Below are 17,170 nucleotides of genomic sequence, written 5' to 3'. Positions count from 1 at the left end.
ATTTAAAAAACCTGAACTGTTTAGTAATTTTTCACAAAGTGTCCATGTCAGTAATTCATTCAAATGTATTTTGGTCTTAAACTGATCCAGTAAATGTAACTTTTTCTCACCTACTTAATCGAGTATTTTAGTTGTTTAACTGTCATTATAACTAAACTGAACATCCAAAGCTTTTCTCACTGCAGTTTTGTTGTGCAGTTATAGCAGCACTTTGAATCATCCACAGTTTTATAGAACTGTCTGTTGAATTGTTGTTTTGTTTGGTGCAATGCTTGCTTTTATTTAAACATTGATGATAATTTGATATATTTGATTATTTATTACTGGTGCAAACAATTCATTTCTTCATGGTGCAAATATATAGTAGACTCAGGAGTTTAACTCAGTTTTCTTGGCCTTTGTTTATCGTTTCATTTAAAATCTTCATGGGTAAAGATCATCATAATTACATATGAAATTATATGTACAAATTATATGTTCCATTACACTATTAACAGCACAGATTATACAGCAAACATCAGATTCATGGATGGAGCCAGAGGCTAAATGACTGTTCAGTCCTCTTTAGGAAACGATCTTCATATGACGACAAACACGACAACAATCAGCTGTCAAACTGTACAAGAAGTTCACAGTAATGTAAAAGAAGTTATATCACTTTATTTTTAAACGTACGCACTCAGGGTCAGGACTGAAGACACTGATCGAGAAAATACTCTAAATATAAATATTCACCTAAACATTCAAAATTATTCAATTGCATGAAAAGAAATATGAACTCTCTACAATACTGGCTTCTGATTGGTTGAAAAAGCAGGTGCTGAACTTCAGAAGAGCTAAACCTGCAAAACTGTGTAAACCCAGAGTGGATGCTGCCCTCTGACCTTTCAGAAGTACGATCTTTTTATGAAGACACAGAGGCAGAGTTATTATTCATCACTTTAAAGATGATATTCGTTATCTGTTCTTCACTCGTTGTCTAGTAAAGTCCAGAGAATGAGACACATGATTTCAAAACACACAGCTGCATGTTAGAGATCACAGAGTTCTTCAGTCTTATGAGAACTCATGGAGACTAAATGTCAGACACATCAACAGTAAATGTCGTTCCTCCCCCCGTCAGTTTGTGTCCTCCACACTTGTTTACACAAACATCTGAGGTTTGAACAGTGTGCAAAACCACATGTTACAAAGCTGCTGAGCTACTGAATACTGGAATATTTCATTCAATATCACCATCTGACCAAAGGACAAACACAGAGAGGATTAGAGCGCCAAACTTTGTTTCAAACTGTTTCAGATTTTAGAGGCAAAAAGCAGAATTTCTACCTGGACAAAGAAATCAAAGCAGGAGCAAAACAAGCTTTTTACATTTATTCAAAGGCATTATGTGAATGTACTCTGAGCCACAGCCTCCTAAAGTAAAGACATTTGATCATCTAAACCAGACAGAGTCATGTTTTCAGCAGTGTCTGTATCCTCCATATAGACCATGCCATGGTCCACCTAGGGTGACCAGGTGTCTGACTTTATGTGGGACTACACAGCGCTCAGTCCTTGTTTCCCTGTGCCACACACACATTGAGCCAATGTCCAGTTTTTTTATTGACTCTAGTTTCTGTCGATCGGTAGGCCCACAAAAAAACCCTGTACAGGAAGTAGATTTCATCTCTCTGATAAAAGGAGTTCTAATCCCTGATCCTATGAGTCTGAGCCAGTAGATAATATTGATATGATCATATTTATGCCTTTGTTGTTTCACAAAGGGTTAAAAACATTCACAGGTTGGACTGTGGTTCTCCTTTTAGCGTCTCTGCTGGAATTTTAACTGTGAACCTCTTAGATCCAAACTTCTGAACTGCTCATCTCACAGAGGACAAAAGGGAAGAACCCCGAATCTCTTCTTCACCTCACTTTTATACCTGCTCACCCTTTCTCCCCCCTTCCCTCAGTGGACGTCACATCTTCACACTTGGGCCAATCAGGTTGTTGACATTTGATCATCTGATGTCCACCCACACCTCATCTCTCTCTCTCTCTCTCTGACTTACAAGATTTAACACAAAGTTTAAACTTTAAAATCACTTCATTACATTTTCTTTGTTATTCTTAACACAGAAAATTCACATTCAAAAACTTAACACAGAATAAAACAGAGTAGCCAGTAGTGGGACATGGTTCCAGCAACTCTGATGGTGACGGCCCGTTTGAAGCTGAAGCTCCGGCACGTGTGTCAAAAAATCAACACACTGCTTCAGAAACGCTGTGCTGAGGCTTGGTTTGACTGAACAGAGTCACGTGATCAATGACGTCTGAAGCTTCATTCAGCACGTCACTGCTTCAGTACCTGATTCAATGATTTATAAGGAATTGAACCATTGGTGGGATTTGTGCTGTGTTTTGGTGATTTTGTGAGAGCGAATCAGTGTGTGACATAATTATAGACATGGAGCCAGGAAGAGAGGACGCTCTGCCTGTTCCTGAATAAAAACCAGTTCATCAGCATTTCTGCTCCCAGGTCTAAAATGTACATAAGAAATATGATATACACAAAGAAATTTGTTTAACATTTAAACTTATTTTCTGCACATTCCAGCACATAAAATATATTTTTTTGTGTGTTTACACTCACTCTTTCAAATAGATGCAAGTAAAACACAGCAGAAAATAAATAACATCAAAGACTCAGCGGTCCTGTTGCTCTATTTTCACCTGTAAAGCAGAAGTGCCGTAGGCGGAGGTTTACCCTGGTGCAGGTGTGCCGCGGTCAGTTGAAGAATCTGCGAGTTTCTCCGCGAGTTTCCCATTACGTCGTTGAGCACTCGGTGCTTGCTTGGAAGTTTAGGGTTTTTTTTCGCTGTAAAAAGAAGTTTTCTTCCCACGCACGATGGACGCTAATGTTTTTGTGACTTTTTATGGAATCAAACTCAAAGTAAGGTCAGTACTTCCACGCTTTAAAGGCTGCACGCTCATACTCTCTCCCACAATCGATATGTGATCCATTGTTGATCTGCACACAGCTGTTGTCACGAACGTCGCACTCGCTTACGTCACTGTCGTGAGACATTCTTGCAAAAAAATCACAGTTTTAGTAACGCAGTAACGCAGCGTTCCTACGGGAAAGTAACGGTAATCTAATTACCGTTTTTGCAATAGTAATCCCTTACTTTACTCGTTACCTGAAAAAAGTAATCAGATTACAGTAACGCGTTACAAGTAACGCGTTACTGCCCATCTCTGAGTAAGACAACCGTATCCAAAATTCTTGTCTGCAAGCAAAATACAATATAATAACATAAGAACAAGCAAAATATAAGAACGGGTAATCTTTATAATGAAGCTGAAAGCTTTTTAAGGGGTTCAAAGGTCCAGAAATTCTCACTTCTCATTTTAGCTGCACATAACCAGCCGTGCAGGTGGTGTCAGTATTTCATCCTCCGGCTTCAGGATTTTACCACATCGAGTCGTTTACCTCCGTGTGTTGCTTCATATGTGGCATCATTTCCAGACTGTGACTACAGACAAAGACTGAATCTTTACGAGCTCCTTCAGGCAGATGTAGGTTTTACCTTCTTCTTCTTGTTTTTTTTTTTAAAGAAAAAAAAACAATCAGTATTGTATTTATTTCCAAACAGTGTTTTTGAATGACTGAACGATCGCACTGATGAGAGGCAACATGTAGATTTGTGGATGCACTGTTTACAGATGCCTTGGTTACTTGACTTCTGTCAATAAAAATGTGAAGAAAAAAATTAATAAAAGAGAATTACAGAAACTGCTGCTTTGTGTTTCTTCTTCTGTCTGCAGTCGTTTATCTGCCGCGTTCCCTCCAGCTGGTTTATCTTAACAGGAATTGAAACACAGAAGAATAACAATAAAAAACAACCCATTGAGCACATGTGGTTTTATACATTTCTTATATGTTAGATTTCTGTGGTTTGCAGTTCTTTAGATGTTATTCTGGGTTCTTTTGTGACCTGGATGAGTCACTGGTAGCTTCTTGGAAAGTTCACCTCTCCGTTGTTCACTGGAGCCCCAAAGCCTTACAAACATCTGCAGACTAATAGATGCCAATAACTTTGTAATTGTTCTCATAAGTTTTCTTGAGCGTCTTTACATCGTGGTGTGATGTTTGTTTTTCTGAGCTTTTAGCCTGCTTCACTTTGACAGACAGGTTCTGTTTGAGTGATTTCTGGATTTCTAACGAAATCATCATTTATAAAACACTTTTTTACTTACTTGGGTTATTTTTTTATCTAATATTAAAATTAGTTTGATCTTAAAATACAGGCCATATTAAAGAGAAATGGAAACTAGAACTAAATATTATTATCACTGATAATGTATGGGAAGAGATGTTTAAAACTTGTCACAAGGGAACAAGTAGTCAATTATGGAGAGTTTGACTGGAAATTTAAAATTTAGATTTTTTTAATACACCTCTTGTTATCTCCTCATATTGTAAGGAACCCAATGCAGAACTATGTTGGAGAAAATGTGGGGGAATAGGAGACGATTCACACATCTTTTGGGACTGTCCAATAATTCAAGGTTTCTGGATAAGAATCAAAGAAGAAACAGAGAAAATCAACCCTTACGTTGGGTGAGTGCTGAGTGTTTGTATATGTGTGCGTGAGGGTGGGAATGCATGTTTGTGTCTGTGTGTGCCTGTTTGTCTGTGTCTATATGTCAGGTCGGGTCTTAGACTCCACCTCTCTGGGAACTCCCAGGCCCTCCAAGGCCTGTCTCCCCTCACCACACTCCTTGCCGGTGACTGATGGGTTGGTGCATTGGTGGTTCTTGGTGTCATGGGCTGGGCATTCAGGTATGTACCGGCTCACTCCCGGTGGCTACCTGGCGGGGCCTGGCGCCTGTTGCTCGGTCAGGCCTCCTCCGGGGTGCGGGGGGCCCTCGGGCCTCTGGGCCTGCAGCTCGGTTCACTCTGGCACAGCTGGCTGCCGGCAGAGCCGGCAGGCACGCTGGTGCAGCCCCCTCTAGCTTCTGCTCTGTGGCTACTGGGTGACGTCTCGTCTGGGGATCCTCAGGCCTTCCCATGAGGGTGGCACGGATGCCCCTCCCGTGGTCCTCCTTGGGCTCTCGCACTCTGAGGCCTCTGGATGTCTGGGGCCTGGATCTCCTCCATGCCTGCTTCATGCCCTGGGGGACGGGGCTATGGCTCGCTACATCCTCTTGCAGACCATTACATGTGGAAACCATTTGATGTTATCAGGGCCCTGGCTCTTGTTCACATTAACTGTATGAAAGGCCTTTTGGACATCGCTGAGTTCAGTGATGAAGTGTTGAGTATCTTTCAGTTTCTGTTTCAGTTCAGAAGAACTAAAACGAGCATCAAGCATATTCAAATCTCTGTCTGGCTTAAAACCGTCTACAATGATCTGACTGCTGCTCTGGGGATTTTGAAACCCTGATATGGTTTTCATACAAGTCCAGGCAGACCCCAAATTTTTTGCAGCAAATTTGCTTTCAAGAAGGTTTTTGTAGATCTGTTTTGCTTTCAAGAGCTGGATTTTCACGTCTTTGGTGACTGCCTGAAAGTCAGTAACAGCCCCCTCTTTAAAAGCCTGTCTCTTTTTCCTTAAACAGGATTTGATGCATTTGGTGACCCATGGCTTATTGTTAGGGTACACTTTAGCACGCTTAAGGGGTATAATCATGTCTTTACAAAAACTGCATATGAGCTAACATCCACCAAAGCATCAAGACTGAATAAAAACTTCCCAATCTGTCAATTGAAAACATTCCTGCAAGGTAAGCACAGATTCTTCTGACCACATGATTGATTGATGATAACATAATTTTTTCACCCCCCAAAAATTTATGTTCAAAGCAACATATCAGCCCGATATCACACAGAACTGTCACATGACATCAAACACAAGCTGTCAGCTCTGCAGAGTGGGCAATCATAATGAAGCAGTTCATTATAAGCTGCAGACTCAAGCTGCTCTTCATATATTTGTCCACCAGATGTCACCAAAGAGGACTGTGATGAAAGCTTCGAGTAATGAACCGTTTTTCATTACAAGCTTGGCCAACTGACTACAATCTACAATAAACTAATATGGCTTTTCAATCCTCTCTTCAATCACTTGGTACCACCAGGAACCTTTAAATGGGCACTCAAGCTGCCTGGAGACTGTTTTGTCGTGCACATCAGAGAAACCACAGGTAAGACAATCTTATCCAAAAGGTCAGTGTAACAGTATTGTTTTCCACCAGCTTAACCAAACTTCCCACACTAACTGAAATTTCTTTTCCCAGGCAAACATTAAACAGCAGCAGCTGGAAAACTGGAAAACCTAAAGCCAAATAATCAATAAGACATAACAAACTTTTGTATGAGTGAGTATTGATAAACTGAGCAGAATTAAAGCTCAGTGAAACCACATATAAGTTCTGGTAACTGGCACATATTTATGTTTAATATGTTGTTTTATATTTTGATCAGTTTCAGGTGTTTGTGCGACTGTGTTAACCATCAGTAAAACCACATATAAATCACACTTCTGTGTTTAACAATTACAACACTTGATGCTGTTTTTCTGATTCAGGATTATGTGTGTGATGAGTTGGCCACACAGTTCTTATCTTTCTGCTTCAGACACACACAAAACTGCCGAGGTTGAAGCTGGCTTCAGTCTCTTTCTACCCCAGGTCTCACCACATTTCCAAAATGTAAACTCTGAGTCTCATAAGAAATGTGGTTCAAAAAGATGTGCTGATCTATGAATGCATCCTTACTGAAAGCTAAAGATGTCCAGCAGACAGAAACAGCAGCTGAATGAACAGTTATCATGAGCGAGTGTACAAACACTATCACAGGAAATAACAGAAATAAACTGTAGTTTCCATTTATACCTGTAGTATTTTTTCAGCTCCATGTCATCTTCCAATATGTCAAAATATGATTTCATTGTATCTTAAACAAATACAAACTTCTTTCTTTTCCCAGAATTTAGACAAATGAACAAAAAATAAATGATTATTTATTTAGGTATTAAAATAGGAAAAATCAGTTTAAATTAGAGTACCATTAAAACAAGAAATTAGCACAGAAATGCCAAAAGACAAAAACAGAACAATAAAGTGTCTTTAAAAATGATTCAAAAACAGTTGTAGGAGCAGTTTTATGAACCATGTTCTGTTAATATACTGACTAACCAGCAGCAACACTCTGACTCAGTGTTTCCATCTGTGTTTATTTCCATCTTTACAGTCAGGCAGAAACATCTCACAGCAGCTGGAAAAACCAGTGAGCACACTTTAGAGGAAAAAAGTGAAAGTTTATGTTCAACTGTAAAATATTCTCTGTAATGTAAATTGTTCTGCTCTCTGACAAACCATCAGAGGTGCAGCACGTGTATCATTTGGTGTTTGAAGCAGAAACAAAAGCAAAGAGTTAAAGGAAGACACATTTGAAGAAGAAGGAAAATGAAAACAAGACGTCACTGAGCAACAACCTGACAGAACGAGAGCCAACAGTTTACTATCAGAACTGAGGCTGATCATTAACAGGGAGCAGCAGGTAACAAGGTCATCAGCAGTGGAGGAAAGTATGGAAGTAATACTCAGCTTCATATTTGAAGATACTCGAGTATCTTAGCTGCAGGTCTGGAACAATGGTTTTATTTCCTTTCCCATTAAACATCTCACACAGCCCCTCATCTGTGACCCTTAGCAAACCCACTGGATATCTACCTGCACATGAAGGAGATCAGATCAGTTCCATCTAGACAAGCTGTAACAGGAAAATGCTGCTTACACTTTGATGCATCACTTTCAGTTTGTCATATAAGACAATATATCAGATTGAGGCATTATTTTCCTGCAGTGAGTAAATCTACTTTGTACTTTACTCTTTTCTTTTAGGTAAAGGCTCTAAACAGTACTTGTACACTGTGGAAATCCCATAAGAACGTCTCCTGAACTCTGAAAAATAACAAAGACTAAAAGGAGGTCATGGGTGCTGATGATGATGCTGATGATGAAGAGGAGTAGCATGCATTTAAAAAGTGACTGATGTCCTAGAATACAACAGAACAGTGTCTCTACAAACTTATGAAAACATGACAGTCTTGCATTAGTTTGTATTCTTATGATTTCAAAAAACGAGGGAAAAATCTCCTTGAAATGCACAATTCCTTTTTGTTATTTCTTAGTGTGTGACGTATTTTATTGCCTTTATGATTGGTGCAAACAGTTTCCTGATTCATAATGGAAATAGATTTTAGACACAGGAGGAACACGCAGTGATCAGCAGGAGCAGCTTGGAGTCCAGTCTTCTTCACACTGAGGAGGGACATATATGCAGGAACAGTTGTCATAACTGTTACAACCACCAGATGGCGAAAGAGTCCCACTGCAACTTTAAGCCATGAAGGATGTGTCTTGATGTTTGCTTGTGATAAATCTGCTTTATGTGAGTCTTTTTCAGAGAGTAACAGTAACATGTCTGATTATGTCTTTAATCAGTAAAGTCTCGCTTTGCTAGAAATAAATCAATAATAAAATTGTAAACATGCAGCTGTATGTTAGAAGTCAAAGGGTCCTTAAGTCTTCTGTAAATTGACGGGGATCAAATGAAGGACACAAGTATCTGTTCTTACTCTAATAAATGCTGCTTTAATATCCAACAGACTATTTTCCTTCCTCATCAGCAGCAAACAGCTCGACTGCGTCTGTGCATTTGTGTCCTCCATACTTGTTTCCACAGACATCTCAGGCTTGATGCCACGATGCAGTGTAGAAACCTGACAACCCTCTGACTCATGTTCAAATGTTCAAGGACATTTCTCAGGATCATGTATGACCCCTTTTTGACATTTGGACTTTCATTAATAATATTTGTGTTTCTGAGTCATTTTTGTGGAGACTTCTGTCCAACGTAGTGTCCAAATGAAGCCTGAAGCTTTTCTTTACCCTCTTGTCAGATGGTCAGCAACAAAACTCTGTTCCAACCAATGTCTGATAAGAGATGAGACACAGCAGCTGAGCAAATGATCATTTCATGCTGAAGACATCCTCAGACAGATTTAAACACATACATAAACACAGCCTGGTGCCAATAACACAGCTAATGACACTGCTGTATCACTGGCTTTACTGATTAAAGACCATATCTGAAGGAAATCTTTGAACACAACAGAAAGTGACCTTTTAAACCTGCGACACTGATGCTGCATTCAAGGACCATTAAAAACATTTGAAAGGACTTAAGAACATGAAGAAAATGTGACTTGTTTCTCTGTAATGAAGCTGTTTTAGTGAAGAAAGTTGAAAGGTCACAGAGCGACTGCTGAATCTTCTGCTCTAAACATGAACTCTGAACTTTGTGATGCTTCAGGAGGAAAACTGCTTCAGTTATTCTCTCAGATTAGTTTCATATTTTCTGCATCAGATTTGAGTGAGATCCTGGAATGAAGACAGAAGAAAAGACTTTGTTCAAAGTTTGATTTATAGTCAAACCTTCCAGTTTATTCACACAATAAAACATCAACACAATATATGAATTCATTCATTAAAATCACAGTTTTTCCTCATTTGTTTGATGATTTTGACAAAAACAAACACAAACACACACACATGGTCTGCCATACTCATAAAGAGAAATGTCGACATTGTTCAATACAAATATTCCAGAAACATTTAGAGGATAGAGAAGTTTACATTTTCATGTGGAGAAATATTAAATCAAAATGATGATGAGCAGTGATAGCCTCCATAAACAGTCACAGGAAAGATCTCCTTTAAAAACTCAGAAACATCAAGAGAACAACTAGAAGATGTGGAGGTACCACCCATAATGTTTGACTGACAGCTGATCTCTGTGCAGAAATGATGGAGAGAAAATAAAATGAAACTAAAACACAGATTTAAACCCACAATATGAAAGACTTCAGTCTATTTCACTTTAATCAACTCAGCAGTGGCTCCATAATCATAAACCCTCAGTCCAGCATAGAGCGGCTGAGTGAATGTGGTCTGGACTCTGTGGAGGAGAGTCATGGTTTCAGAGACGCTGTAGAAGGACAAAATACCTGCTCTGTGATCCAGGTACACTCCTACTCTGGAGGAACGAGGACCTGAGACAGGAGTTTGGATGTTGTTGTACCGAAATGTAAAACTGTTGTTGTTACAATCTAATGACCAAGATTTGTCATTACGTCCAAAAACACATTCATCTCCTTTTCTGCTGATATTCTTGTATGCGACTGCTACATAAACTCCTCCCCCTCTCCACTCCACCTCCCAGTAACAACGTCCAGTCAGACTCTCTCTACTCAGGACCTGCCACCTGTCAGTGAATCTGTCTGGATGATCAGAATAAGACTGTTGTTGATTCATACATGTTGCTTTTCTGTTCCCCTCTGATAATAACAGATGTTTGTTTGCTGTGTTTGGATCCAGTGTGATTTCACATGAATATTTTAAGAATCCAGCTCTGGTCTTTGGCTCTGGTTGTGACAGTAAAACATCCACTTCAGTGACTGTCAGTGAGATGTTTGTCCATTCCTCTCTCAGAATGTCCTGTAGTTTATCTCTGACCTCTGACACAGCTGCTGTCACATCCTCAAAGTAGCTCAGAGGACGGATATTGATGCTGGATGAGTCTGTAGACTCACTGAGTGCTGACAGTGAGGGGTAGTTGTGTAGAAACTGGATGTGATCCTCTGTGTGTGAGAGCTGCTTCAGCTCAGCATCTTTCCTCTTCAGCTCAGTGATCTCCTGCTCCAGCTTCTCCTGAAGCTCTTTGACTCGACTCACTTCAGTTTCCTGCTGGGATCTGATCTGCTGCTTCACATCAGAGCTTCTTTTCTGGATGAGATGGATCAGCTCAGTGAAGATCTTCTCACTGTGCTCCACTGTTTGATCAGCAGACTGATTGATGGCCTCCACCTCCTGTTGAAGCAGCTTCACATCTTTCTCTCTGTCCTGGATTCTCTGCTGGATGTTTTGTTGACTCACCTCCAGCTCTCTCTGCCTCTCAGTCCTTTCTGCTGCAGCTGAGACTGTGTCGTGGCCTTTATGTTCATCCACAGAGCAGAGATAACAGATACTCTGCTGATCAGTACGGCAGAACATCTTCATCACCTCATCATGACGAGAGCAGATGTTCTCCTGGAGCTTCTTGGAGGGCTCCACCAGCTTGTGTTTCTTTAATGGAGCCACATCATAATGACGCTGAAGGTGTTTCTCACAGTAAGATGCCAGACAGACTAAACAGGACTTGAAGGCTTTCATTTTTCTTCCAGTGCAGACATCACAGGCCACATCTTCAGGTCCAGCATGGCAGTGATCAGCAGGAGCAGCTTGGAGTCCAGTCTTCTTCAGCTCCTCCACTAAATCTTCCACTAATATGTTTTTCACCAGGACAGGCCTCGCTGTGAAAGTCCTCCGGCACTGAGGGCAGCTGTAGATTTTCTTCTTTTCCTCTCCATCCCAGAAGCTTTTAATACAGTTCATGCAGTAGCTGTGTCCACAGGGAATAGTCACCGGATCCTTCAGTAGCTCCAAACAGACTGAACAGCAGAATTTTGTTTGATCCATTTGATTCATGTGCTGTGCCGTTTCACCGTCTCTCAGTGACTGTCAGACAGTTTCACTTCCTCTGAACAGAAACAACCTCTGTGCTCTGAAGGGAAACAGATCTCTGCTCTTGTTCACCTCCTACAGGAAATGAGGCTCACCAGCAACTGCATTTACACCATGTTGTTTAGACCCATCCTGATACAGACACATCTGTGAAGGGAGGCACTAAAGAAATATTCTTACAGAGCGACCAAGAGCCAATCACATGATGCAGGGTGTGGTATGTTTGGTTACAACATGCAGTAACAAGTCTGACCCAGTTAAAGTTCAATAGTTTATCTTTACTTGGATGTTTGAAATGTGACAGTCAACACTCAGCGAGTTTATTTTATATTTCAAAAAGTTCAGCAAAGTTTAGGATGCTGTGATGAATAAAAATAAATCAAACTTTATATTTTGACATTTTCTAATCTTAGTTCATTCTCACACTTACAGAATGATGCATGGGAACAACTGACTCCACTAAATCAAACCTATGTTCAAATGAGATTATGATCATTAAATAGTAACAAATATTTAAATTTAGCAACAACAAATGCAGATCAGTCCACAGTGTTTACAAAAACAAACAAACAAACAAACATTATTTTGTAGTTTTTCCTGTGTACATAGTCACAGTGGATTTGAAATGCAAACTTTCAAGTTTAATTCAAGGTTTTAGTAAAATTTTGCCTGAACTGTTTAGTAATTTTTCACAAAGTGTCCATGTCAGTAATTCATTCAAATGTATTTTGGTCTTAAACTGATCCAGTAAATGTAACTTTTTCTCACCTACTTAATCGAGTATTTTAGTTGTTTAACTGTCATTATAACTAAACTGAACATCCAAAGCTTTTCTCACTGCAGTTTTGTTGTGCAGTTATAGCAGCACTTTGAATCATCCACAGTTTTATAGAACTGTCTGTTGAATTGTTGTTTTGTTTGGTGCGATGGTTCATTTATTTAAATATTGATGATAATTTGATATATTTGATTATTTATTACTGGTGCAAACAATTCATTTCTTCATGGTGCAAATATATAGTAGACTCAGGAGTTTAACTCAGTTTTCTTGGCCTTTGTTTATCGTTTCATTTAAAATCTTAATGGGTAAAGATCATCATAATTACATATGAAATTATATGTACAAATTATATGTTCCATTACACTTTTAACAGCACAGATTATACAGCAAAGATCAGATTCATGGATGGAGCCAGAGGCTAAATGACTGTTCAGTCCTCTTTAGGAAACGATCTTCATATGACGACAAACACGACAACAATCAGCTGTCAAACTGTACAAGAAGTTCACAGTAATGTAAAAGAAGTTATATCACTTTATTTTTAAACGTACGCACTCAGGGTCAGGACTGAAGACACTGATCGAGAAAATACTCTAAATATAAATATTCACCTAAACATTCAAAATTATTCAATTGCATGAAAAGAAATATGAACTCTCTACAATACTGGCTTCTGATTGGTTGAAAAAGCAGGTGCTGAACTTCAGAAGAGCTAAAGCTGCAAAACTGTGTAAACCCAGAGTGGATGCTGCCCTCTGACCTTTCAGAAGTACGATCTTTTTATGAAGACACAGAGGCAGAGTTATTATTCATCACTTTAAAGATGATATTCGTTACATGTTCTTCACTCGTTGTCTAGTAAAGTCCAGAGAATGAGACACATGATTTCAAAACATACAGCTGCATGTTAGAGATCACAGAGTTCTTCAGTCTTATGAGAACTCATGGAGACTAAATGTCAGACACATCAACAGTAAATGTCGTTCCTCCCCCCGTCAGTTTGTGTCCTCCACACTTGTTTACACAAACATCTGAGGTTTGAACAGTGTGCAAAACCACATGTTACAAAGCTGCTGAGCTACTGAATACTGGAATATTTCATTCAATATCACCATCTGACCAAAGGACAAACACAGAGAGGATTAGAGCGCCAAACTTTGTTTCAAACTGTTTCAGATTTTAGAGGCAAAAAGCAGAATTTCTACCTGGACAAAGAAATCAAAGCAGGAGCAAAACAAGCTTTTACATTTATTCAAAGGCATTATGTGAATGTACTCTGAGCCACAGCCTCCTAAAGTAAAGACATTTGATCATCTAAACCAGACAGAGTCATGTTTTCAGCAGTGTCTGTATCCTCCATATAGACCATGCCATGGTCCACCTAGGGTGACCAGGTGTCTGACTTTATGTGGGACTACACAGCGCTCAGTCCTTGTTTGCCTGTGCCACACACACATTGAGCCAATGTCCAGTTTTTTTATTGACTCTAGTTTCTGTCGATCGGTAGGCCCACAAAAAAACCCTGTACAGGAAGTAGATTTCATCTCTCTGATAAAAGGAGTTCTAATCCCTGATATGAGTCTGAGCCAGTAGATAATATTGATATGATCATATTTATGCCTTTGTTGTTTCACAAAGGGTTAAAAACATTCACAGGTTGGACTGTGGTTCTCCTTTTAGCGTCTCTGCTGGAATTTTAACTGTGAACCTCTTAGATCCAAACTTCTGAACTGCTCATCTCACAGAGGACAAAAGGGAAGAACCCCGAATCTCTTCTTCACCTCACTTTTATACCTGCTCACCCTTTCTCCCCCCTTCCCTCACTGGACGTCACATCTTCACACTTGGGCCAATCAGGTTGTTGACATTTGATCATCTGATGTGCACCCACACCTCATCTCTCTCTCTCTCTCTCTGACTTACAAGATTTAACACAAAGTTTAAACTTTAAAATCACTTCATTACATTTTCTTTGTTATTCTTAACACAGAAAATTCACATTCAAAAACTTAACACAGAATAAAACAGAGTAGCCAGTAGTGGGACATGGTTCCAGCAACTCTGATGGTGACGGCCCGTTTGAAGCTGAAGCTCTGGCACGTGTGTCAAAAAATCAACACACTGCTTCAGAAACGCTGTGCTGAGGCTTGGTTTGACTGAACAGAGTCACGTGATCAATGACGTCTGAAGCTTCATTCAGCACGTCACTGCTTCAGTACCTGATTCAAAGATTTATAAGGAATTGAACCATTGGTGGGATTTGTGCTGTGTTTTGGTGGTTTTGTGAGAGCGAATCAGTGTGTGACATAATTATAGACATGGAGCCAGGAAGAGAGGACGCTCTGCCTGTTCCTGAATAAAAACCAGTTCCTCAGCATTTCTGCTCCCAGGTCTAAAATGTACATAAGAAATATGATATACACAAAGAAATTTGTTTAACATTTAAACTTATTTTCTGCACATTCCAGCACATAAAATATATTTTTTTGTGTGTTTACACTCACTCTTTCAAATAGATGCAAGTAAAACACAGCAGAAAATAAATAACATCAAAGACTCAGCGGTCCTGTTGCTCTATTTTCACCTGTAAAGCAGAAGTGCCGTAGGCGGAGGTTTACCCTGGTGCAGGTGTGCCGCGGTCAGTTGAAGAATCTGCGAGTTTCTCCGCGAGTTTCCCATTACGTCGTTGAGCACTCGGTGCTTGCTTGGAAGTTTAGGGGTTTTTTTTCGCTGTAAAAAGAAGTTTTCTTCCCACGCACGATGGACGCTAATGTTTTTGTGACTTTTTATGGAATCAAACTCAAAGTAAGGTCAGTACTTCCACGCTTTAAAGGCTGCACGCTCATACTCTCTCCCAGGGCCGGCCCGTGGCATAGGCCGTATAGGCAAATGCTAAGGGCGCCGTCCATCAGGGGGCGCCACGCCAGTGCCACAAATGTTGAAAAAAAAAAAAAGTTGGTACTATTATTTCTAAATACAAAAAATAATCCCACGTTAATTAAAATGCAAAGTAAAGCTTATTTAATAGAAATATTATTTGTTACAACATTACACTACACTGCTGATGTAGGGGGGCGCCACCTAAAATCTTGCCTAGGGCGCCAGATTGGTTAGGGCCGTTTCTGCTCTCTCCCACAATCGATATGTGATCCATTGTTGATCTGCACACAGCTGTTGTCACGAACGTCGCACTCGCTTACGTCACTGTCGTGAGACATTCTTGCAAAAAAATCAGTTTTAGTAACGCAGTAACGCAGCGTTCCTACGGGAAAGTAACGGTAATCTAATTACCGTTTTTGCAATAGTAATCCCTTACTTTACTCGTTACCTGAAAAAAGTAATCAGATTACAGTAACGCGTTACAAGTAACGCGTTACTGCCCATCTCTGGGTAAGACAACCGTATCCAAAATTCTTGTCTGCAAGCAAAATACAATATAATAACATAAGAACAAGCAAAATATAAGAACAGGTAATCTTTATAATGAAGCTGAAAGCTTTTTAAGGGGTTCAAAGGTCCAGAAATTCTCACTTCTCATTTTAGCCGCACATAACCAGCCGTGCAGGTGGTGTCAGTATTTCATCCTCCGGCTTCAGGATTTTACCACATCGAGTCGTTTACCTCCGTGTGTTGCTTCATATGTGGCATCATTTCCAGACTGTGACTACAGACAAAGACTGAATCTTTACGAGCTCCTTCAGGCAGATGTAGGTTTTACCTTCTTTTTTTTTTTAAAGAAAAAAAAACAATCAGTATTGTATTTATTTCCAAACAGTGTTTTTGAATGACTGAACGATCGCACTGATGAGAGGCAACATGTAGATTTGTGGATGCACTGTTTACAGATGCCTTGGTTACTTGACTTCTGTCAATAAAAATGTGAAGAAAAAAATTAATAAAAGAGAATTACAGAAACTGCTGCTTTGTGTTTCTTCTTCTGTCTGCAGTCGTTTATCTGCCGCGTTCCCTCCAGCTGGTTTATCTTAACAGGAATTGAAACACAGAAGAATAACAATAAAAAACAACCCATTGAGCACATGTGGTTTTATACATTTCTTATATGTTAGATTTCTGTGGTTTGCAGTTCTTTAGATGTTATTCTGGGTTCTTTTGTGACCTGGATGAGTCACTGGTAGCTTCTTGGAAAGTTCACCTCTCCGTTGTTCACTGGAGCCCCAAAGCCTTACAAACATCTGCAGACTAATAGATGCCAATAACTTTGTAATTGTTCTCATAAGTGTTCTTGAGCGTCTTTACATCGTGGTGTGATGTTTGTTTTTCTGAGCTTTTAGCCTGCTTCACTTTGACAGACAGGTTCTGTTTGAGTGATTTCTGGATTTCTAACGAAATCATCATTTATAAAACACTTTTTTACTTACTTGGGTTATTTTTTTATCTAATATTAAAATTAGTTTGATCTTAAAATACAGGCCATATTAAAGAGAAATGGAAACTAGAACTAAATATTATTATCACTGATAATGTATGGGAAGAGATGTGTAAAACTTGTCACAAGGGAACAAGTAGTCAATTATGGAGAGTTTGACTGGAAATTTAAAATTTAGATTTTTTTAATACACCTCTTGTTATCTCCTCATATTGTAAGGAACCCAATGCAGAACTATGTTGGAGAAAATGTGGGGGAATAGGAGACGATTCACACATCTTTTGGGACTGTCCAATAATTCAAGGTTTCTGGATAAGAATCAAAGAAGAAACAGAGAAAATCCTACAAGTAAATCCTGCACTGAACCCACCATATTTCTCTTGGGAGTT

General features: G+C 39.5%; 2 protein-coding genes across 3 annotated transcripts in view; both read right to left on the bottom strand.

The window, feature by feature from the left end:
* Positions 1-17,170, bottom strand: part of stard3nl (STARD3 N-terminal like) — a 62,563-nt gene that overhangs the window by 20,762 nt on the left and 24,631 nt on the right. The window lies entirely within an intron of this gene.
* Positions 9,773-11,588, bottom strand: LOC146612915 (tripartite motif-containing protein 16-like). Of its 2 annotated transcripts, XM_085378699.1 has the most exons (2): positions 11,079-11,588; positions 9,773-11,015 (listed from the first exon to the last, which is right to left on the bottom strand). In XM_085378699.1, exons 1-2 carry the CDS (start codon positions 11,575-11,577, stop codon positions 9,922-9,924), a joined length of 1,593 nt encoding a protein of 530 aa, XP_085234825.1. In that variant the 5' UTR covers positions 11,578-11,588; the 3' UTR covers positions 9,773-9,921. The 2 variants fall into 2 exon arrangements, with proteins under 2 accessions (XP_085234825.1, XP_085234824.1); XM_085378698.1 differs by having other exon boundaries at positions 9,773-11,588.

This window comes from Diplotaxodon limnothrissa, linkage group LG18 (genome assembly GCF_057381915.1).
Source record: "Diplotaxodon limnothrissa isolate DT_005_m linkage group LG18, D_limnothrissa_male_GT1.1, whole genome shotgun sequence".
In the NCBI taxonomy this organism is placed as follows: Eukaryota; Metazoa; Chordata; class Actinopteri; order Cichliformes; family Cichlidae; genus Diplotaxodon; species Diplotaxodon limnothrissa.
The sequence above is the reverse complement of the archived record's forward strand: the minus strand, read 5'-3'. Positions and strand labels throughout refer to the sequence as shown.

Coding starts and splice junctions, on each gene's coding strand:
- LOC146612915 (XM_085378698.1), bottom strand. CDS start 11,577: ATGAATCAAATGGATCAAACAAAATTCTGCTGTTCAGTCTGTTTGGAG.